The sequence below is a fragment of the Daphnia pulex genome, chromosome 1, assembly GCF_021134715.1.
Source record: "Daphnia pulex isolate KAP4 chromosome 1, ASM2113471v1".
Taxonomy (NCBI): Eukaryota; Metazoa; Arthropoda; class Branchiopoda; order Diplostraca; family Daphniidae; genus Daphnia; species Daphnia pulex.
In genome coordinates this window covers 5,541,458-5,562,648 of record NC_060017.1, presented here as the reverse complement: position 1 = coordinate 5,562,648, position 21,191 = coordinate 5,541,458, and the positions used below count along the sequence as shown (strand labels likewise).

The window sequence follows — 21,191 nt, the reverse complement described above, 5'->3', positions numbered from 1 at the left end:
CTTTTTAGCAAGCAATCCGCCACCCAATTTGACAAAAAGTGGTAGTTTGTTTTCAAGGAAATTGCGTCAGACGGTTAAAAAATTTCTAGTTCAATAATCTCATGTAGAAATTTGCATCTAGTCTACTGGTGCAAATTGTGATTCTTTAAGCTTGATTAATTTAGGTGATGTGTTAAAAGCAATTGTGGGTAGCTAAAACATTGATCTAACTTTTTCTGAATATTTTGGTTTTAGATCACTTTGTTGTTTTTAGATTTTCTTGTGATCTATCTTCAAAATATTCTGAAAAAGCGAATTAGTTCAATTTTTAAGCTACCCACAATTGCTTTTAAAACATGACATAAATTGATAAAGCTTAAAGAATCGCAAAGTGCACCAGTAGACTAGATGCAAATTTCTACATGAGATTGTTGAACTAGAAATTTTTAAACCGTCTGACGCAATTTCCATGAAAACAAACTATCACTTTTTGTCAAATTGGGTGGCGGATTGCTTGCCAAAACTCACACATGCAGTGTCGGCGTAGATCCAGGGAGATTACCTGGAAATGGAAGAGGAGAGAAGAGTGCGAGGCAAGTTTTACTGGGGAGCGATTAGTCACTACTAGGCTTCCGGGTTAGACTCATGACCCTCTAAAAGTTTTCGTCGGATCATGCGCCTTCCAAGTCCCCGTTCGACCAGAGCCCTCCCCTCCTCCTGGTTTCACAGCGGGTGAGTGACCACCGGCGGGCGTTGGTTAGTGGTTAGTTAGGGAAACGGGGCCACAGAAAAGAAGGGAGCCCAGATATGCACTTGTCATTTATCTACATCTACATAATTTTCTTGAATTTCAGCGTTTTCTCGTCAGTTTCACCATCCCAATGGGTCAGTCTGCGCTGTGGAATGGCGGCGACAGATTCACCTAAAAAGAGATTTAAGTAGGATTTGATCAATAACAAGAACAATCATAATCAATAACAAGCATGATGCTTTTATGAGGCGTAGAGAAACAAGTCAACAAAAACAATGGAGAGCACTTCAAAATATTGAATCAAATCAGCAAATCACGAATATGCACTTATTGTTGTCTTATGCCATATCCTATAGTTCAGGAAAAATCACGATTTTGGCCGAATTTCATATTTGGCTGTTAGTTCTTTTGGGCGTCTAATAAGTACTAAATGAAGTACTAACTCCTTTTAAATCCGAAAGTAGACAAGCAAATTACCAAAGTCTAACAATGCAATAAGCTTTGTGGCTTACGGTCAGTACACAAAATTATCTAAAAATTAACTGACGATAAATGTCTATAGAATTGCGTATAGTAAAAGTAACTGAAACAGTGAAACTACTGTTTTTTTCTGACTGATGAAAAACGATCTAAGCCATCGTCTAGCCTAGTAAACAAGAGATGTTTAAAATTTTAAACAGCAAAATGAAAAGGATCTCTGCTCTAGCTAAATTGAGACTTATACTAAAATAAGAAACAATCATAACAAACAAAAACGGGTAATAATACACCTAATACTCACACAATACTGCTACATTATCACAGCCACAGTTCTTTCTTTTAAGGTGTTATTCTCTGGACAGAAGATTTTCCAAAATTCTGATCATGATCAAAAGAAGAAGTAAAAGGAATTAGTATAAACTTTACAGTACAACTTAGTAAAACTTACACCATGAATATGAAGAGAATTTCAGTTGGATATTTTGCGTTTGTTCCTATCTTAATTCTCTTTGTTTGCAATTGAAGAACAGCCTGGATAATGCTATTTTCCATTCACATGGATTTCACTGTTTCAAAAAATCAGACATAAAAAGAATTGATAAGTGTGAGATTGCAAGTTGAGGAAATAAAAAAATACAAATGGTTAAATCAACTAAGCAGAATACCTATAATGTTGGATACACACTTAATCTGCTTTACCACATTACGCTACTTCACAAAAATTTTGAAATGTTTAATAGTTCACTTTAAGTACTGCATCGAAACTGAAAGACAGCTAACCGTGCACTAACCATGGCAGCCATTGTTGTTATAAAACTGCAGTGGCACCTGGTGGGGGATTTCAGGACTCCTTTGAGCGATATGAAAAGGGTGTAAACTGTAAAGCTTCAGTTTCGTTGAAAATATAATAGTTTACGGATTTAGCAATCTGAAATGTTTTTTTAACTCAAGTTCATTTAAGCTCTTCTTCTCTCGGCAATAAACTTGCTCAGTTGAAATGAAGCCTGATCGATTCGTTTTCCAAATATATTGAATTAATCCCAGGTTATATTATTACACGATTACTTCAATGACATAACGCATATGAAAAAGGAAAACAATCCGCCAAATTCAATCTGGTCCTTTTTTGGTGGGCGAATTTTATGGATGAATCCATCAATTGCAACATCAAACAGCTAAAAACATCACTTGGTTGTTATGAGTCATATGACAAAAAAAAATTATAAAATTAAGACAGGTACAAACAAATTAAATGAAATGCAAAACACTAAGACAATATTTAGACACGGTGAACAAAATATCAAACAACTGTTCAAATGTGTGTTTGCTGTAAACATTGAAGGAATCTGAAGATAAAAATAAAACCTTACTTCAATGTAATAAAAAATAAACAGAACATTCTCTATTTTAATCATGAAAATACATAATTTTAAGAAGGAAACAATAACATATTACCACTTTCCAATCTGGAACACTTTTATGCTATTAACTTGCCATGGCCTCCAAAACCCAGCTGTCAGTGGACAAGCAAAAAATCTAAATCCTGTTAACAAATGTTTCATCGTCAATTCTAGGAGACCGACCACACACAACACAGATGCCTAAAACAAGAAGAATACACACGTGCTCCTCTACTGCCAACACTGCAATGAAGTGAAGCGAGTGTTGGCTTAGCGGCGCGGACTGATATGGAACAGGAACAGAACACAAAGACACAAATGACAAATCAGTATCACACAAAGTTGCAAAATTCAAAAACTCCCCCCTCCCTCCACATCCCCCACCAACAGGCAACACTACTTGGGCTCAATTCTCAATAGCTCAATCCCTGAACACACTCTATACACTCCACAGCCACCACAGGCTCTGATTGGCGCATGTTATCCCAGTTACCCAACAAACCCAGAGCGATATCCTGGCACAGCAGGTTTTGCTTGACGGAGAACACTCTCCATCTCCACGGTGTTTTTGTTTTCGTACGTGGGTACTACGCAATAACCTAAAAGGTAAAGAACAAGGAAGATAATCGTCACGACGTTATTAATACGTTGTGACTCAGTTATCTTACATATCTATCTCTTGTTTAGATAATTTTTTTCCAAACAAAGAAATCCATTAACCTGGTTTGATTTGACTTTTGTGTGGCCATTGCAAATTTCACATATTAAAAGCACCAATGGATTCCACAAAGAACGAAGAGGTAACATTAGAACAATACGAGATGGCGGATGATAGCATTCCCTCATGGGCTATTACATTATTCACAAAGGTAAGTTTGATTTTTCAAATAATCTATTATTATATATAACAGAGAAATCTTAGATTACAACACTTATGTATTTTATAGATGAAAACAGAAATATGTGCAGAAGTTCACGCTAAAGTTGCTTACAGTATGAGGATCATGCTTGATCAATTCCATGAAGATTTGAAATCTTCTCTACGGTCCTTTCATGAGCCAATTACAGCTGATGAGTGTAGTTGCAAAGAGCTAAATAAATGCAGTGAAAAACTAGCTGCTCTTTGTGGATCTCAAAATTTAAAAGCGAAAGAAGAGAAAAAAAAGAGGATGAAAAGAATTCAGCAAGAAATCAAGAAAAGCAACAAATTGCAGAAAAACGTAAGCGAGTCAGACACTGACAATGAGAAAAATATGCTGGAGACTACACCAAATAATCTTATATCTGCTCAGAACTATGAAACACCAAAGGTTGCACCACCCATACCACCCAGAAAATCAAGTCCTTCAAAAAGTTTGGTTCAAACAGCAGATTTTTCTGATACCACAGATGTTGCTAATTCAGCTGAAACTACCGATCCTACTTTGTGTAACAAAGAACTACTTGTTCATTTAACGAAATTGTTAAATTTGGACAGGCAGGAACTATTAGATGGACCAGCAGAAACTTCCAATATTGAAGAACAATCACCAGAATTCCAGTTGTGCAGTTCAGAAAAAGATGACAATTCACAAATGGCCAGTGCTGAAAATTCGCTTGAGCAGAAACTTCAAAATCAAGAAAGTCCTGTCTCCCAAACCAGCGAAGTATTCAGTCCTTCAGATAGCGAGTTCGAAGTCATTTCAATGCCCCCGAACGTCAATCCTGTCTCTGAATATGCTCGATGTAATTAATTTGATATTGCTTCCAATATTTTCTAAAAATTAAGCTTATTTTTCTGATTTATGCAGTGCCAAGAGACATGTCTCCTTTAATATCAGATTACGATGACAGCAGTAGCAGCAGCGATGACTTTGAAACCGAAACCAAGGTCGAGTTTAAAGGTAATTTCATTTTCAATGTTGTTTTGAGCTGTGCTATTTAGAGAAAATAGTTGATTAATTAGTTGATTAATTCTACTTTTTTTTTCAGATTGCAAACAAATGTCAGTTGATAATACCACCATTTCCCAAACAAGTGGCACTCTCTATCCGGCATTGGAGCTTAAAAAAATGTCGCTCTCAATGTCCACAATGACATCATCGACTAACTCGACTGTTTTGGACGGTTACATGTCGTCGTGTTCTACCGAAGGCGCTGTAGCATTGGAACCTGTAGTTGAACCTATCTTAGAGATCGAACGAGAACGAGCTCCGTATTGCGTACCATCAGAAGGTTGGTGCAATCTTGACAATTATTTCACGAATCAAGTCTCTTAATTTGTTGGTTTGTAGAGGTCGAAAAAATCAATCGCCAAGAAATAGTACACAGCCAGCCGTTGCCTTCAGAGTTTCTGCGCGATCGCAAGCCATATAGTCACAGTCCGATGGTTGAGTCGGAACAACAGCCACAGAAACAGCAAGAACAGCAGCAGCAGCCACAACAGCCGCAACAGATTCCAAAAGTTTCTCGTCCACCCAGGCATTACCAGCGAGATTCAAATTATCGTGTAGATAATATTCCCGAGTCTCTTTGGGATGAGACCCTTACCGTAGCTGCTCAGACGTATTTGATCTTTATTATTTCTACTATTTTGTACGCATTTGACATTTCTCAATACTTACTTTTTTCTTTTTCCAGATATAATGCAGCAAAAACTGCCATTGGAAACTTGGCCGACACTTTCGTTCCTGTATGATTATTTTTCATAAATTAAAGTGTGATATGCTAAAGAAAATTAATGTCAATGTTTTTCAGGGAGTTGCTTCACAAGCTGCCGCGGTCAGCCCGCAGCCCAGAAGCAGTCCAGTCCGAACACAACCGGCCTATCGCATAGAAATGGCTTCCAAAGAACAGAAACTTTTCGAAATGGGTTTCTTGGATCATGGCCTCAATGCTACGCTCTTGATACGCCACAATGGCGACATGGACCGTGTTATCGCCGAATTAATCGAACCTATTTAGTTTACGCTTGCTTACAATCTCTTGAAAACTTTGTACTTTGTCTTACAATTTATGTTTTCCTTTCTTCCTTTTCCATTTGATTCGTGAAGGGTGGTAAAAAGGGGGGGGGGAGATGCCAACTTGGGTAATAGAGGGAATCAAGAAGAACGAGTTTTATTCTAATTCTTATCTTGCTTACTATGTTTTTCTACGTACTATATAATACCTTTTCAAATCAAATTATCCGGCAGGGAGTGAAGGGGGTGATTCGTAGTGGCCTAAAAATCGGTTTGTAAAAGTTGACGTGATTGCCAGGATATTTTGTACCTTCGTACATCACATTAGCACATAATTTTTACCTTACTATTTTGGCTTAGATTATAATCCATCCATCCTTGGTTTGTGTAATCCGGAAAACTGTGATTCTAAAAATAAAACCGTTATTTCGAAGAGCTAGTAAAAAGACGAAACAGTTCCATTGTGTTTCTTTCCGCGTACTAAAAATATATTGACAGATTTTCTCTGGATGCGTCAGTTCCAGGACTATGTTTCTCTTTTTTAAATCTGAGTTGATGCATTTTTTTGCTGAGAGGAGGGCTGGCGGGCAACACACACACGCACACAAAAGGTTATATATAACACGCACTAAACTCAGAATTAATTTTGTTTTTATCCGAGGAGAGGGAGGAGGGGGGGGGCTGGAGTTTGGCGTAACTGCCATACAAACAGCGAGACAGAGAAAAGGCAACATATCAACGGGAGACGATAGTAGAGGATCGTTTAAGAAGAAGCTGAGAGAGAGAGAGAGATACATGAATACACCAAATAATTTTTTCTCTAGGTGATTAAGGCACACAAGGTAAATTCAACAAATAATAATAATAATGAAAAAAAAAAGTGCGCGCAAAAATTTGGCTTTTTTTTTCGGATTCGCTCTCTTCATCCGCTCTACCGGTTTCTCCGAGCCTACACGTATACAAAAGCTCTCTCTCGCTTAGTTTTCTTGAATTTCTTTCTTTCTTTTTTTTTCGATTTGAGTTGAGCAAAAGTGTCGCCACAAATCTAATTCCCATCACCCCCCTCATCCACATTCGTACCAACGCACAAGACATAGGATTTAATTATAACTCCAACGAAATGATAGATTATGTGTCTCGAAAGACAACAAAATGATGGGCCAGCTCGGTGTGTGGTTTTCTCTCTATGAATTTTCTACAGGGACGAAAAAAAAAATCTTGTGTAACACAAAAAGAATGGCACTAAATTATGTTTTAAACCACGAATTATTTCTAAGTAACTGCGCATATTTTGTAGAAAGAACGCTCGGACGATATTATCCATTTTTCTTCGACTGTCAACCAGCCAAAAGAATTAACGACCTGAAAGTAACTCTATATACCATTACGCAATTTACTACAACTCAATCTGAGAACCTCAGACGCAAAAAAATTCTGTGTTTTAGGTGGGGAAAACTTGGATACTGGAACTCGGGACAGAAAAAAAAAATCAAGGACACGGACCGATTGCAGGAGTGGGGAAACACATTTAGGGAGATGGCCTCTCTCGCGACCAGAGGACTTGCTCGAGACTGCGCCTCAAGAGCCGTGCGTGCGATTTGTGCTATTTAAAATAAACTTGTCGACTGAATTCTAAATGCAAAAAGAGATGAAGAAGTAACACGGGGAAATGGTGATTTAAAACATAAAAAAACGAATTTGGACTACTTTTTTTTTAATCCGACGCGAACCGCTCGGTTGGGAAAAATTCAAAATGGCCTTACATGTGCGTCTCTTTTCCTTATTTCTCTGTCGGCGTGTGTGTTATTTCTTTTTCTCTTAATCGAGTTGTACTTATCGGTTGTAGGATGTCGCGACAAATGTCATGGAGACTCGGAACCGGAGAATAGAGCGTTACTTGACTTTTCCATCTGATTTGTTTTCTTCTGATTTTGTACTACTACTGTTGAATGCTGCTCCTAGAATTTCCTTTCTTTTGTTTCTACTTCCACGGCCTACCTCGCTCTCGCTCCATGCGGCTAATGGCCGTATCGACCAGCAAGTAAAGACATTCAAACTTGTCTCTCTCGTCGGGAGGCGTTGGCGGTGGAGTGACGTGGTTGCTGCTGTGAGGAGCGAATTTCAGGTTGCGCGGGTAACAGCGTTGGCAAGGTCCGTAGGTCGGCTCGACATGGACAGGCGTCCAGGTGTCTCGAGAACTTGAAGTGGACGAATCGGCGCAACTTTCGGTTCGAGTGCAAAACTGTTTCTCGTCATCCTCTTCTTCCATCGTCTCTTCGCCGTCATCTCGTTTCTTATTCGACTGTTGCTGCTCTTCACGGAACCAGCGCGATATTTCGCAGAGAGATTCCTGTGACCAACGAAAAACAAATTAGCGGAATGCCTCAAGCCAAACGGAATATTGAAAATATAGGTGTGTGTCCTACCATTTGAGTTTGAGCTTTTCTGACTACGTAGTTTTCACGGTGTTCCACTTCTTCGTCACCGCAACCACAAGGACAAACAACGGCTGGCGAAGAACAAGGTGTAGGTGACGTTGGATGTATGGTCTGCCCCGATCGTCCTGTTAACAACAACAACAGCATTTTGTAACGATGAAAACAGACAGGCAATTTAAATGTCGGTATTTACGTTTGGCACTGGCTGTGTGGGACGGGTGGTGATGATGATGATGTGTTTCCAGCTCGGCGTTCTCTACCTCTAATTCGACTCCGAATCCACTGGACGGGTGATCTTCAAAGTAGTCGTGGTCGCCACAGCTCTGTGACTCGGGTGACCAATCGCCACCTGCTCCGCCGCCGCTACTACTCTGACCGACTGAAGCCACGCCGTCGCTGCCGTGCTGCTCCCTGCTGTGAGATTCCACTTCCTGTTCGTTTTCATTCTCCTGCTCCGACCAACTCGACGAGGTCGGCGGTCGCTTAGTTGGACTTCCACCTTGTTTTTTCCCTCGCCGAGAAATGGTGTAGCGCTGAGGGTCGTTGCCTTCACGACGGATCAATTCAGGCAAGACTCGTCTCCGAGCGTTAATGAACCAATTACAGACCTGCAATGTGACAAAAATAAAAAATCAGTTGAATGGCAGACACACATGCGTGAAAGAGACTTACTTGGAGCACGGTGAGTCCGGCTTCTTTGGCAAGAATAGCTTTTTCATTATCGCTGGGATAGGCATTGTAGCGATGATCGTAGAGCCATTTCTTGAGCAACCGGACAGACTCTTTAGGAAGATTGCCTCGTCGCCGCTTATCAGCAGCTGCCTGTTGCCTGGAACGGTGATGATGGATACTGCCCCGTGAACCAGAGCCGCTGGCTCCCGCTGGCCCAGCTTCGGAAGTCTCTTCGCCCCCAGACATGACAGAATCCATTGCGCCGTAATCTTCGCCGTCCGACGATGAATGTTCCACATCTTCCGTCGAACGGCGTCTCTCTCGATCTAAATTGGATGACAGAAAACAAAAAAAGATTCATGAAATTGCAGATAGGACAGAGCAGCTCTCGAGATGATCAAGTCATAATAACAATAACAAGCGCAAGGGAGATAAAAACAAAGATATCCATCTCGCTCGCGTGCACACCTCGTGACGTTACACGCCATCTGTGATTTGATAAATGAAACCCGGTCGGGGATTGAAGTGGAACCTGTCAAAGTTTTACTGTCTACCTCTGAACCAGAGCTCGGCTATTTTCAGTCACGAGACCCCCCATCATGGCCCAAAAGCCCAAGCAACTGAAAATGGAAAAGAGCAGAGCGCGCACAAGTAGAGAGAAATTGAGACTGGGAGACGGGGGGAAAAAAAACGGTAATCAAAACAAGACTTTGTTGGGTTTAATATTTCCCAGGAGCGGAATTTCGTGAGTAAGACAAATATTGGAAAGCGCGCGAGCGCTGGTGTTCCCAGTGCCCCGACTCAAGTCACCGTTATGATTTTCATCCAGCCAACAGCGCCACCTCTTGTTTGACATTTCAGTGCGGAGGGGAAACGTCAGATTGGATGACGATCGCTCAAATTACACTGTCTGTTTGAAGGCAAAACAACACACACACACACACACACAAAGCTGCTGGCCTGCTTCTTCTACTTGAAAGAAAAAAGACGAGCAGTTGCAATATGGAGACGCACGAGAGCGCTTTGGTCGAGGCTCACTGACCGAAATGACGTCACTGACGTTCGGGATCGTCTTCCACACACATCGCTTTTACAACGGCAGCAACTCTCTGCAAGCCCGGGTGCATGTACCACCATCACCACCATCTTTCGACCTGGACTCGAGCCCAATTCGAGCTCAGAGTAGCACAACCCAAAAATAATTCGGCCATTTTCTTACCCACCTCTCATTTTCTTCTCTCTCTCTCTCTCTCCCCTTTTGACTTCCAAAACGTCAACCTGTCTTCCACTTCTCCAGATCCCACCAATCCCCCATAGCGGTCTCGGTTATGGGAATCGTGACTGGGCTTAAGAAAATCTTCTCAATTTCAAACAGAGTCTGAGAGCGAAATCGAGTAGACTAGTGAAGATGCGCCTCGGGCATTGGAGCAACAACAAAAGCCGTGCAAATCACCAAAGCAAAGAGAAATTTTTTCGAAAGCGAAACACCAACCAACCAGCAGCTATCGTGTACGAAGAAAAAGTTCTTTTTTAAATTTTTTTTACTAGTGGTAGGCAATGACCCACATCACAAGTTGTCTGTTACGTCACGACGAATGTGCTTTTCTCTCTCTCTCTCTCTGCCCGCAAACAAAGCAACGCGCCAAGGTCGATCTGTCACTAGAAACTTTTTGGTTTTTTGACAGTTGCAAATGACTGGAATCCTTACAAGCACACACACAACGTCGTCGAAATTGCCCCAATGAAAACAAACGTTGGGCTATCGCGCCCCTTTTAAAAGAGAAAAATAAAAAATAAAAAAAGGTTTTGACATCGAAAACGTACTACTACAATCTCTCATGGGAGAGAGTTAATGAAACGAGTTCCTGGATATTTGATGGAGGGGGGCCCAACTTGTTTGCAATTCGAAGGCCACGTGTTGTGGCTAAATAGAAACTGGATTTGCCCACCACGAAAGGAAAGAAACACACATTTCAACGAGTATTCAATAAAAAGTGACAGATAACTGCTTGATCGAAAGTAGGTCGGAAACATGTCGAAATCGACTGAGCCTAAATTGTCACCACGTGGGCGCCATTGCAAAGAGGCTCACATGCAGTTTTTCGACACTGAAAAAACGAGGGAACACACACACACTCACTCGGTGGGAGATGGAAAAAGAAGAGACTTACCGTTGAGCCTGAGCATTCTTGACGTCTGTTTAGACCAATCAGTTAGTAATAATCCTTTTCGCGTTGATTTTCCCCTACCAGTGTTAAAAAACGACGTGCTTTGTGAAGAATAAGACAATATCAACGACACAACGTCATTGGAAAGTGAACAAACGACGGTGACGAGACATTGGAGGCACTTTCAGTCACGTTGGCCATGCGTTTCAAACTGACAAGTCTACACACTCTTCCCTCTAGGGCCCTTCTCCACTCTGCTTTGGCTACCATGAGCATCGGCCATTCCTAAAAGCAGCAAGGCCCGCCCCTAGTGGCGCACAACGCTTTGGCGCCCTGTCAAAAGCTCAAACGCCATCTAGCGGCAGTCATTTCCGCTATGCAAATGAACCTTACCGTTATTATCAAGAATATCAAGTGACCGCGCAACCAACACCGCACACTCACTATCGATCAATCAATGTTGTTGAATCATACAAACACTATTCTCCACGTCAGACGTTGTTCCAGAAAAATTCCCAATAACTATTTTTAGACGGCCAATGTCAAGTTGTTATAGGTGGCGCTGGTTGACTCTCATTAAACGACAGGCCCTTTTTCTTGCCCATTTTCTTTTGTGCAAGCCAAGAGTCGATAAAGAAAGGAGAGAAATAAGATTAACCGTTCGTTTTCCTATCCCAAGTGTCACACACACAACAGGATAGCCCCGAATATGAAAAGAAAAACGAGAGAGAGAGAGAATGGTTCTCTGTTCAAAGTCGACCCGTGGTGATTTTTCCCTTCACATTTGCCTAACCAGTTTTCTTCTTTTTTTTTCCCAATTTCTTCTAGTGGTGCCAAAATAAGAGAGGCCTGAAAAATCTATGTTTATCCGCGAGGCCTACTTTCGATTCCGTTAGTTGCCGTGGTTCGCCCATAACCGATTTCCAGCGCCTTCCTACTTATTACTCCCTGGTAGAAGAACGTGAGTTGGATGATGACGTTGCGTTGTTTACGGCTGTCAAACCGTGACAAGTCCTATATAGCTACTACTACTACACACACTACTTTCTTTCGAGTAGTTGGTAGTTGCTTATCACCTTGGAAACGAGAGAGGAGCGTCGTCATGAAGAAAGAAAAAAGAACTGATCGATTGAAAAAGGAAATCTTGAAGAGACAGAAAAAAAAAGGCGAACGGGAATTGCGCTACTTGTGTGTGTGTGTGTACGGGCTAGAGAGAGAGAAATGAGGTTACTGCGAACGAACAGCATGGGAGCCTTTTTAAATCGCTAGTAGAGTTCTATAGCTACGTCTGTGACGTTGCACATCTTATAGACCGCTATGTTGGAGACTCTTAAAGGCCTCCTTGCCAGATAGGAATTGACCTAGACACGGTGAACGCAATTTCTCCCTGTCGCCGTATAGCCTCTTGTTGCTCGGGTCTGTCCCACTCACGGGCGCGCGCGCGCTCACGCCGAGCGATTCCATTTAAGGCTACGACCAAACCAAAATATCCTTGTGGACAAACTACACAAACAAAAGAGCCCCCCAAACAAAAAAAGAAAAAAAATAAAGTTGTTGAGCGCTGAAAAAGCTGCGATGCGCGTGTATATATTTAATGCACTCACGGTCGACGGGCATGTGTGCTGGCTTTGATTCCATACGCCCAGTTTATTATAATTATGTGATTGTCCGGCAGCGGTTCTGCGCGGATTGCGCAACAACCTTGTTTCCGCCACCACCACCACCACCGCTCACGTTTGATATGATCATCTGTCAGCGCGAATTTGGCGGAGGGGTTCGTCATTTTTACTGACGACTTTTACCTGGAACTGGTGGGCGATGCGAGAAGAGAAAAAATGTATTCAATTCAATAGCGTCACACAGCCAGCGCAAATGTCCATCTCTCACATGTTTCTCCGTCTATTGAACCGTAAAGTTTTGATAATGAGGCGCGGCTGACGCACATCGGCGTGAGCGCAGGCGCACCGCACCGCGGACGACACGACTACGGATATTTCGAATAGTTGGGTGAAGTCTCTGCCCTCCCCTCACGCCTCCCTTTCGAATTTGGCATATGTATATGAGAGCTGGTTATATACATTGATTTCGATACCCCCAGTCCCGATGGGAGGCATCACGTGAAAGTTTAGCGCATACTCTACCGACTGTAGGATCTTTTGGTTTGCCCAGTAGGAACATAACGGAACGTCGAGGACTTTTTGAAGGAAACCTATTAATAGCTTCGTGAGCGCCGGTAGTCGTCGTTTCTTCTTTCGCTTGTTATAATATACTCTTCTTTTTCAAACGAGTATATATACGACGACGACGACGGCGGGAGGGAAGGATTTTTCTGGCTCCTAAAAAAAGAAAAGAAAAAAAAAGGAACGGGAGCGAAATACCCGCGTGCAAAGCATATCTGCAGCCAAGCCGACCAGCAGCTTCTTCTTCTTCTTTCGTGTGTGTTTTCCATCCGTCCTTTTTTCGTTGATACATTTTACAACAGTTCTCTCTCTCTCTCTCTTTTGGCATCAGCGCTTATAGGAGAGAGAGAACAACTTTCGCTGCGTGACTTGTGGAATGAAAAGGAGGAGACCCTGGACGGAAATATTCTCTTCTGCTGCTCAGGGATGTCAAAGGCGTCACGTGCTCTATGCGACTCACGCGCTTTCCTCTCTCTCTCTCTCTCCCTTGTAAATTTTACCGTTTCTTTCTTTCTCTTTCTTTTCGGGAAAAAAAAAACAAACACACAGGACTTTGGATCCTGTGGCTTCTTGACTCTTCCCAAAAAATTTTTTTCCGTCCGGCGAAAATGACGGGAGAGATAATAATGTACAAGACACGCGATTCGTCTGTCTCACGAACACCACAGTCAAAAAATAAAAAAATAAAAGGGGAACCGAACGCACAAAAATATTCGGGACAGAGTTTGAATTCAAAATAAAAAAAATTGGATAACAAGATGATTAGACGCTGCTATTACCAAAGAGATCGCCCTCCTCCCCTCAACCCGAGTCTCTTTTGCTGTATACGCACGACACGAATGTCAACAACGGTCTCCTACATAGTAGCGAATTCAGAGTGCGTTGGGATAATTTCTCTCGGTCAGCCGCGCCCTGGTTAGAAAAAGAAAAAAAAAAGATGAAGGGGACTTTTGGGGACTATTAACTTGTGGGTAACGACTCTGACCTTTTTGCGCTGTTCTCATCGTCGCGAGACTGGAATGACAAGGAGAACTTGAAAGTCTGTTTACTATCGGGCCAAAAGGTAAAAAGAAGAAGAAAACAAAAGAGGAACGTAACGTGACTTTGAATGGATGCCCAACAACAAGAAGAAAGAAGAAAAGAGAGTCGAGAGGGGGGGTTATAACGTTCGCCGAGCATAAATCACGCTCTCTCTACGTCTCTACTTATTTCTAGTTCTCTCCCGTCGTGGCGAACGTGAGCCAAAGGGCGTCGGGAAGTATAATTAAGTAACCGGCGATCAAGGACGGGCCCCGCAGGATAGGTGGAGCCTATATACTACTACACCTACACTCTGTGGGCATAAGCTAAACCCATCGTTCGTTATCGCAGAGCTTAGGAAAGTCCCAGGATAGCAAAATGTCCAACAGGAAAAACCCTGGGATGGACCTACATTCCTCCCACTTTTTTTGTTATTTTTTTCGACTTGTGATGATTTCAGTTCGCGGCTTCCGTCAACTTGCAAACACACACGCACACATCAAAAACCACGTAAGGTTATCCATCCTATACCTGATAATGCGCTACGTCGGTGCAGCGAGTCGTCGTTTTTCAAAGGGACACCGGGAGAATCAACGTCATGGAACGCTAAACCGAAAAAAAAACGATCGCGGAAAAAATACAAACGAAACAAAACGCAGTTCCGGAACGTCGGTGACACCTAATATTCCAATTGGAGGATTAGATATTTTTGTTGACGGATGTGTGAATCAAACTTCTTGGGTTTCCAACTTTCCGAGCCAAATTTCAATGCTACATGGTATATACTAATGCTCCTTTCACCAAACGTTTCCAGTCCATGTGAATGGGGGATCGAAGGACACGTTCCAGTATAAAACAAAGCATTTCTTTTCTTTTCTTTTTTTTTGCGGTACAGTGATCGCAATCACCTCGAGTCCTCGACCTATTACAAAATGTGACGTCACATTCACAGGGTAGACAGAATTGCCACTAGATAGCAGCACACAACATGGCGAAATCGGAAAATAAAAATACAAAAATTTAAAAAAAGAAATTTGGTAAAAAAAAAAAAAGAAAAGAAATAGAAAAGACATTGGTGGCTATTTGTGAACGAGAGGCACGAAACCACGCACACGAAATAGTTGGCTTGCCCCCCTGTACGAAATTCCACAGCTCTACGGCATTTAAGCGGCGGAAATGAATCTTGGCGAAGAATAATGTGCAAGAGAATGAAAGAAAAGAAGTAAAAAAAAAGTAGTTGGAACGAAAAAATTATCTTGAAACAGATCTTGGATACGGTCCCGTGGAGTGAGCAAAAGTTTCCACGATGAAGCGCCATCTTTTAAAAAATTACGTCATTTACCTCATTTGATTTGTTATTGGATGGGAAAACCCAAAATCACAGTTAGCGAGCGATGTGGGGAATGGGCCAATTTTCATGAGATGAGAGTCTCCATAACGACTTCTTGACTATTATTGGCCAGCTGGGAGTAATTGCCGCCGAGTTTCAGCAGCCAGGCGGAGTTATTGAAGCAGGGAAATTGCCGTGCGTGCTGGACCATGCGGCCGGTGAAGGTGGTCGTCTGCAGTTCCTTGGTGATTCGATGAAGCGTCTTGTTTCTCGTCTCGGGAACGGCCAGGAAAATGAACACGATCGACAAGAATGTGAGAACGGCGTAGCCGACAAACACGCCGCCCAGTGACAGGAGCTGGACGGTGCGGAGGAAAGTGGCCGAAATGACTAGATTGACGGCCCAGTTGACTGAAGTCGAAACGGCCATGGCTCGACCCTTGATGGCGGCCGGGAATATCTCGCTCAACAGGAGCCAAGTGACGGGTCCGAAGCTGAACGAGTAGGCCGCCACGTAGGCCATTAAAGCAGCTAAGGCCATGTAGCGCAGTGCCGGATTGACGTGGGACGATGAACCGCAATCGTCGGTCAGTGGGGATGTGACGTTTGACGAATAATTCGAAGGCTGGCCGTCCGTGCAGGTGGGTCTCATCGTGTCGCTACCTTGCTGCTGGACAAAGGCGAAGACACTGAGACAAATCAAGCTGGCCGCCATGATGAGTGCGCCCAGTAGCAAGGTTTTCCTCCTGCCCATGCGATCGACCAACAATAATGAAACCACCGTGGCCGCCAACTGAGAAAAGAATGAAATCCAATCAATAAATAAATACACCTGGTCCCGAATCAAACGTAATTAAATGGTGACATGGAATTCCGAAAAATATGAAAACCTTGACGATTCCAAGGCCGACGGTTGGGAACGTAGCACTGACCGGATCACGACCGCAAAAACCAACTTGTTGGAAAATGGTTGAAGCGTAGTTGAGAACGTTCGGCTGGCCGGTCAATTGCTGTCCCATTACCAATCCAAAGGCGATTATCATGGAAGCGCGCAAGCCATCGGCGCTGGAACACAAGGACCAGCAACTCTGCGAACGACCGGCCTCCAGCGATAAACGGATGTGGGTCAGCTCTTGCCGGACTTGGTCGGGATTCTTCAATTGACGCAAATTCTTAACGGCAGCCTCGGCCTCTTGATCGCGATGCTTCAACACCAAAAAATGCGGACTGTTGGGCAATTGTATCATGCCAAATAATTGGCCGGCCGCTGGCACGGCGCTCAGGCCAAACATGAACCTCCAGCCATCCGGCCGGTTGATGAATACCAGGCCGACTATGTACGCCACTAGGAATCCGACGGTGATGGCAAGTTCATTCAGCGAAACCAGCATACCTCGGTTGTGCGGAGTGGATATTTCTGATATGTAGATGCACTCACTGACTGCTGACAAGGCCACAGCGAAGCCCACAATAAATCTTCCCACCAACAGCCAGCCATAGCTGGGAGAAAGTGCAAGTAAAATTGCACCTGCTATAAATACTACAGCGTTTAGGATGATGGACATTCTGCTGCCAATTTTATCAATGAAGGAACCTGGACAACGAGGAACAAGAGAGAGAAAAATGGAATTAATTGCAATCGCAGAGGGTCAAACGAAGAATACTATGAAGAATATACCTCCAACCAGTGATGCAAATAGGGCTCCGACCAACATGAGGCTGACCACCATTTCCTGCTGAAAGCAAGTCAGCGAGAACCCTGCTTTGATTTGAGGCAGGGCAGTTGAAATGATTCCAATGTCGTAGCCAAACAGCAGGCCACCCAAGGCTGCCATAGAGGCCGAACAGAATAGAAATACATTCGAATTCGGCGTGGAGTTTGCCGGCCCATTGTGCGAGAACCGTTGCTGTTGATTGTCGGTCGTTTGTTCGTCGTCGTCGTTCAACAGGCTTTCTTGTCCTCCAGCTGTCAACATCAAAACAGTGCTGGCGTCTTCTTCATTGTCACACATGGTCTAGTTTCGAAAGCAAACAGCCCCCAAGAAAAAGAAAGAAAGAAAAACAAAATAATAAGAAAGTCGACCACGTAAATACTAGGGAGGTCTCGTTTTTATAGATACGCCAATTATGTGTGGCCGTAATCCAGCCGTTGAAGAAAGCCATAAATCGGCATCCGTGATTTCCAAGCAGAAGAAAAAACAAGAGACTCGCGTGTTGTCGTGCAAGTCTGCCACTATCACCGCTAGATGCGGCTAGATGTCCTTGAAAATAAATACTGAACCAAAATAGATTCATTATTACAATCTTTACGATGGGCTGTTGGAAAAAAATCAGAAAAAAAAAGAACGAAGCCTCGTGTGCGCCTCACGAAGGTTTCGGCGCCGCTATGGGAAAGCGAAAAATTATCGGAATGCGTAATTGAGCGGGCGATCGAGAGTGGCTGGCGCTCAGGCGATGGCTCTATTGCGTGCCAACGACCTTCGCCCATTCCAAAAGAACTATTTTCGAAAAAGAGAGACACAGAAAAACAACAGTGATCCTAGAATAGAAAAAAAAACAACAAAAAACCCGGGAGGGCCTCCCCACCTGATTGCGCAAAAGTATTCACGAACGCGTTACATGTAAAGCGTAGTGCGGGAGCGGTTGATCGACAATATTCTTGTCTCGCCATTTGCCCTCTCTACTCCACAACCTTTCCACCTGAACTTTAGACACGATGACGTAGATTTGTTTCCCTTTTTACCTGGAAAGAAATGAAAACCAAGTCGCATTTCACATTTGCGGGCGCCTGATTCCTGCCAATTTCACCTGCAACTCCCGAAGATATCGTGTTATTTGAATGACGAGCATCACTTTCCCGAACGCGATTTCTTCAATTGGGCGGTTTACAAGTCGTGATTTTCTCCCGGCCCAGACTCTCGCGTGCAATATTGCTCATGAATTTTCTCCGGCGCCATTTTCAAATGAATTGAGAAATCCAGTCCGGTTCTTTTTTGGCTATTCGGCCCTCTAACCGCTAAACACATGTGTGTCTAGGTAATAACGGATTAGCGGTTGTTGTTTTCCATTCGTTCTAATATCTCTGCGGGCGCGAAAGTTGGCAACTGCCCGCAACTCTTTTCCCCCACCAACACCACCACCTGTGATCTCTCTCTGCTGTTTTTCTTTAACACTCGTCATCGTCCCGCTATTATAAATCGACCCATCAAACTTGTGAATTTCAGCTTGTCTTTCTGTCTGTTGTTTTTCCTTATTCTTTATAATGCCCACCTCCCCGCCTCGGTTCTGTCACGAAAAACAATAACGGGCTAATCAATTGCAATCGTGGCCAACGGGGAAATCGCTAAACGGAACCCGATCGCATGGATATCGGTCGTGATTCAACGGACAATCAAATCGTTGATTGCGATTTAAAGACCCAGAGGAGAAAGTTGGACACAGAATGAAAAGAAGAAAAGAAAAAAAACAGCCGCCGCCGATATCTAAACAAATTAAGAACGCGTCCATCAATCAATTCGAATTCGGACGACAGATGAATGTACACAACTTTTAGAAAATAAATTTTCTCCTGTCGGATATTATTCCATTTTTTCGCACGCCGGGATGAGAGAATTCAGAGGAGATGGAGTCAACCAAGCGGCGAGGAGCCATCAGGAGCCGGGAGTCAAAAAATAATTCAAAATGAAAATTTGAACAATTTTCGAATCTTCTTTCCGACCGAGTGAAAGCGTTGATGATGATGAGAAAAAGAAAACGAAAAAATAAGGGGGGGGGGGGGGGAAACGGGAGGGTTGTCGGCACTTAAATGGCTCGTTCAAACGTGAATAATCGAGGACAATCAGAGCCCCTGAAAGCGTCGCCAGTCGGGCGGTTCCGTCCTCCGCAGCACCCGGTATCGTACTGCACGCAGAGAATATACTGGAACTGCGTGATTTACTGTAAATGACGCTCGTAAACGGAGCTGCCGAACGACGGGATGGCGGACAAGGATAAGTGGAATGAGCTCATTCAAGACCGGCAGTGCTGCTGCTGCTGCTCACTGGTAGGTGGTAGTAAATTCACGGCGAATCAGGCGCGACAAACTTTCATTTTTCTTTGACAAAATTTGTTGAGCTACTGAGGAAGAACTCTAAAGACAGTAATATGCACACTAAAGTCTCGTTATTAAGAAAAAAGTAAATTATTCAATTCAAAAGAAAAAGGTTCGCAATAATCCAGCGGAGTAATATAATCATTCCTGGAGTGAGACTCTTCTTCTTCTTTTCACTTTTTCTTTCGAGAGTGAAAAGGTGAAGTCGAGTTGAGCATACACATCATTTCAAAGAATTTAACGATCATCCTTGTGCGCAGGTGTGTATAGTTGACGGGGCTTCAGTCAAGGCGAAAACCTCCTAAGTGAATTAGCTCGTGATGACGACGCTTCAATGACACCCGTCGAGGTGTGTGGGAAAGTGACGGGGGGAGAAAAGGAAAAAATGAAAACAAGAAAAATTAGACAAGACTTGATAACCAATGGAAATCCAAATGAGAGTCTGTGAGCAGAGCCATAACGAGAAATCAAATTGAAAAAAAGAAAAAAAAAAATGTTTGGTTATTATCAGCTATTTTTTGTTCGTTCGTTTCGTTGGTTCCTTAATAATAATAAATAAGAGCCGTGCTGTGTGGTGCCAGCAGACGACCTCTAGCTCCTGGCTGATGACTCGTTTCGGTACCTCCAGGTGTTATTGTCGCACGTCCTGGGGCGATTGCTGCCTCGTCCTGTTGTTTGTTAACTATTGCGGGAAAAGAGAAGGGGGGGCCGCATGCGGCCGAGGAGCGTGTGGAATGAAACAGAAAAAAAAAACAGGGGGAAAAGATATTATATAGGAGCGCCACCCATCAAGAGCTATATAATAATAATACCTCTTGCCCTGTGGAGTTGCTATATTTACGCTATCTAGCTGCTATATATACTGGCGCTGCAGCAGTCGCACCAGTTCCTTTTTTTGTTGTTGGTGTCTTGTGTGAGTGCAGAAGGCTCCGACGATTTTCCTTCCGTTCCGACAATATTTTACAGCTGCTCTTGCGTGTTGTCCGCTCCCTTATTTTTTTTCCATCTTCAATCGAAAGATAAGAAAAAATAAAAATAAAGATATAGTCAACCGTCTATCGGATATAACTCAATTATTCACTTTCAATTGACGTGAAAGAGAAATTCAATTACACGAAAAAAATGTTATCCTTTTTCTTGTTCTTTGTCATTTTGTTCTTGGCTTTGATTTTCGTCAATGGCGACGACATGGGAGGGAAACGGGAGTGCTGATGGCCGGCAATGGTGAATAACAACAAGTTCGGACAATCGAAAAGTGAGAGTGGATCATCCATTGTGTTGGGGCCGGCTCTCTAGGAACACAAAGTCAATAGCGACAGAGCCATCGTCGGAAATAAGGGTCGTTTCTCTTGTGTGTGTGTTGTTGTTATACACACACACACATCCCTTCCTCGCCCCCTCCGACAGTGTGTGTGTGTGTACCGCATCCGCAGACGTCTCTCTCGCCGGATATAAGCACACACACATACTCTTGGCTGTATAGCAGCAGCAGCAACTCGTTATTAGTTGATACACGCCCAGCTCGTCCCTTTCGTGTCCAACTGGACCTTGGTGAGCCCAGCAGCAGCAGCAGCAGCAGCTCTTTCTGTGTGTCAGGAACCTAAAGTACAAACAGACGTATCACCTGGCCGCCGCTCCCATCACCCGTGAAAATAAAAAAAAGGAAAATTTAAGGATTGGAATAACAGAAAATAACGGAGTTAAAGAAACAAGGTAAGCTCACAAATTCGATTTGAAAAAAACA

General features: G+C 43.2%; 3 protein-coding genes and 2 long non-coding RNA genes across 12 annotated transcripts; 1 reads left to right on the top strand and 4 right to left on the bottom strand.

The window, feature by feature from the left end:
- Positions 1 to 733: 733 nt before the first annotated feature.
- LOC124189998 lies at positions 734 to 2,002 on the bottom strand. The gene is made up of 4 exons (XR_006872760.1): positions 1,876 to 2,002; positions 1,659 to 1,776; positions 1,512 to 1,588; positions 734 to 901 (listed from the first exon to the last, which is right to left on the bottom strand). It is a non-coding gene; the product is annotated as an uncharacterized LOC124189998 (long non-coding RNA).
- Positions 2,003 to 2,222: 220 nt separating this feature from the next.
- LOC124190006 lies at positions 2,223 to 3,062 on the bottom strand. The gene is made up of 2 exons (XR_006872763.1): positions 2,666 to 3,062; positions 2,223 to 2,556 (listed from the first exon to the last, which is right to left on the bottom strand). It is a non-coding gene; the product is annotated as an uncharacterized LOC124190006 (long non-coding RNA).
- A 20-nt stretch (positions 3,063 to 3,082) lies between these two features.
- On the top strand, positions 3,083 to 5,985 carry LOC124189966 (RNA polymerase II degradation factor 1-like). Of its 3 annotated transcripts, XM_046582493.1 has the most exons (9): positions 3,083 to 3,216; positions 3,298 to 3,479; positions 3,558 to 3,830; positions 3,903 to 4,335; positions 4,401 to 4,493; positions 4,582 to 4,824; positions 4,884 to 5,154; positions 5,230 to 5,281; positions 5,347 to 5,985. In XM_046582493.1, exons 2-9 carry the CDS (start codon positions 3,387 to 3,389, stop codon positions 5,551 to 5,553), a joined length of 1,665 nt encoding a protein of 554 aa, XP_046438449.1. In that variant the 5' UTR covers positions 3,083 to 3,216; positions 3,298 to 3,386; the 3' UTR covers positions 5,554 to 5,985. The 3 variants fall into 3 exon arrangements, with proteins under 3 accessions (XP_046438449.1, XP_046438445.1, XP_046438436.1); XM_046582489.1 differs by having other exon boundaries at positions 3,558 to 4,335; XM_046582480.1 differs by having other exon boundaries at positions 3,558 to 4,335; positions 4,884 to 5,281.
- Positions 5,986 to 6,010: 25 nt separating this feature from the next.
- Positions 6,011 to 11,108, bottom strand: LOC124189987 (iroquois-class homeodomain protein IRX-5-like). Of its 2 annotated transcripts, none has more exons than XM_046582508.1 (5): positions 10,831 to 11,108; positions 8,660 to 8,985; positions 8,181 to 8,595; positions 7,976 to 8,112; positions 6,011 to 7,899 (listed from the first exon to the last, which is right to left on the bottom strand). In XM_046582508.1, the coding sequence occupies exons 1-5, from the start codon at positions 10,844 to 10,846 to the stop codon at positions 7,531 to 7,533; spliced, it is 1,263 nt and encodes a 420-aa protein (XP_046438464.1). In that variant the 5' UTR covers positions 10,847 to 11,108; the 3' UTR covers positions 6,011 to 7,530. The 2 variants fall into 2 exon arrangements, with proteins under 2 accessions (XP_046438464.1, XP_046438456.1); XM_046582500.1 differs by lacking the exon at positions 10,831 to 11,108 and adding an exon at positions 9,470 to 9,765.
- A 133-nt stretch (positions 11,109 to 11,241) lies between these two features.
- On the bottom strand, positions 11,242 to 19,100 carry LOC124189934 (solute carrier family 2, facilitated glucose transporter member 10-like). 5 transcript variants are annotated; one of them, XR_006872725.1, is made up of 4 exons: positions 17,036 to 19,097; positions 16,248 to 16,951; positions 15,370 to 16,150; positions 11,242 to 15,209 (listed from the first exon to the last, which is right to left on the bottom strand). XR_006872725.1 is itself a non-coding variant. In XM_046582462.1 (4 exons), the coding sequence occupies exons 2-4, from the start codon at positions 17,367 to 17,369 to the stop codon at positions 15,443 to 15,445; spliced, it is 1,746 nt and encodes a 581-aa protein (XP_046438418.1). In that variant the 5' UTR covers positions 17,370 to 17,372; positions 17,478 to 19,097; the 3' UTR covers positions 11,242 to 15,442. The 5 variants fall into 5 exon arrangements, 3 of the variants coding, with proteins under 3 accessions (XP_046438418.1, XP_046438426.1, XP_046438405.1); XM_046582462.1 differs by having other exon boundaries at positions 11,242 to 16,150; positions 17,036 to 17,372; positions 17,478 to 19,097; XR_006872726.1 differs by having other exon boundaries at positions 12,844 to 13,919; positions 13,993 to 16,150.
- Positions 19,101 to 21,191: the final 2,091 nt, after the last annotated feature.

Coding starts and splice junctions, on each gene's coding strand:
- LOC124189987 (XM_046582500.1), bottom strand. CDS start 9,515: ATGTCAAACAAGAGGTGGCGCTGTTGGCTGGATGAAAATCATAACG. Junction 8,986..9,469: donor GCTGGATGAAAATCATAACG/GTGACTTGAGTC, acceptor CATCCAATTTAG/ATCGAGAGAGACGCCGTTCG. Junction 8,596..8,659: donor CCGGACTCACCGTGCTCCAA/GTAAGTCTCTTT, acceptor GTCACATTGCAG/GTCTGTAATTGGTTCATTAA.
- LOC124189966 (XM_046582480.1), top strand. CDS start 3,387: ATGGATTCCACAAAGAACGAAGAGGTAACATTAGAACAATACGAGATG. Junction 4,336..4,400: donor TGTCTCTGAATATGCTCGAT/GTAATTAATTTG, acceptor TGATTTATGCAG/TGCCAAGAGACATGTCTCCT. Junction 4,494..4,581: donor AACCAAGGTCGAGTTTAAAG/GTAATTTCATTT, acceptor TTTTTTTTTCAG/ATTGCAAACAAATGTCAGTT.
- LOC124189934 (XM_046582449.1), bottom strand. CDS start 17,369: ATGTGTGACAATGAAGAAGACGCCAGCACTGTTTTGATGTTGACAGCT. Junction 16,952..17,035: donor ATTTGCATCACTGGTTGGAG/GTATATTCTTCA, acceptor CTCGTTGTCCAG/GTTCCTTCATTGATAAAATT. Junction 16,151..16,247: donor TCGGCCTTGGAATCGTCAAG/GTTTTCATATTT, acceptor TTCTTTTCTCAG/TTGGCGGCCACGGTGGTTTC.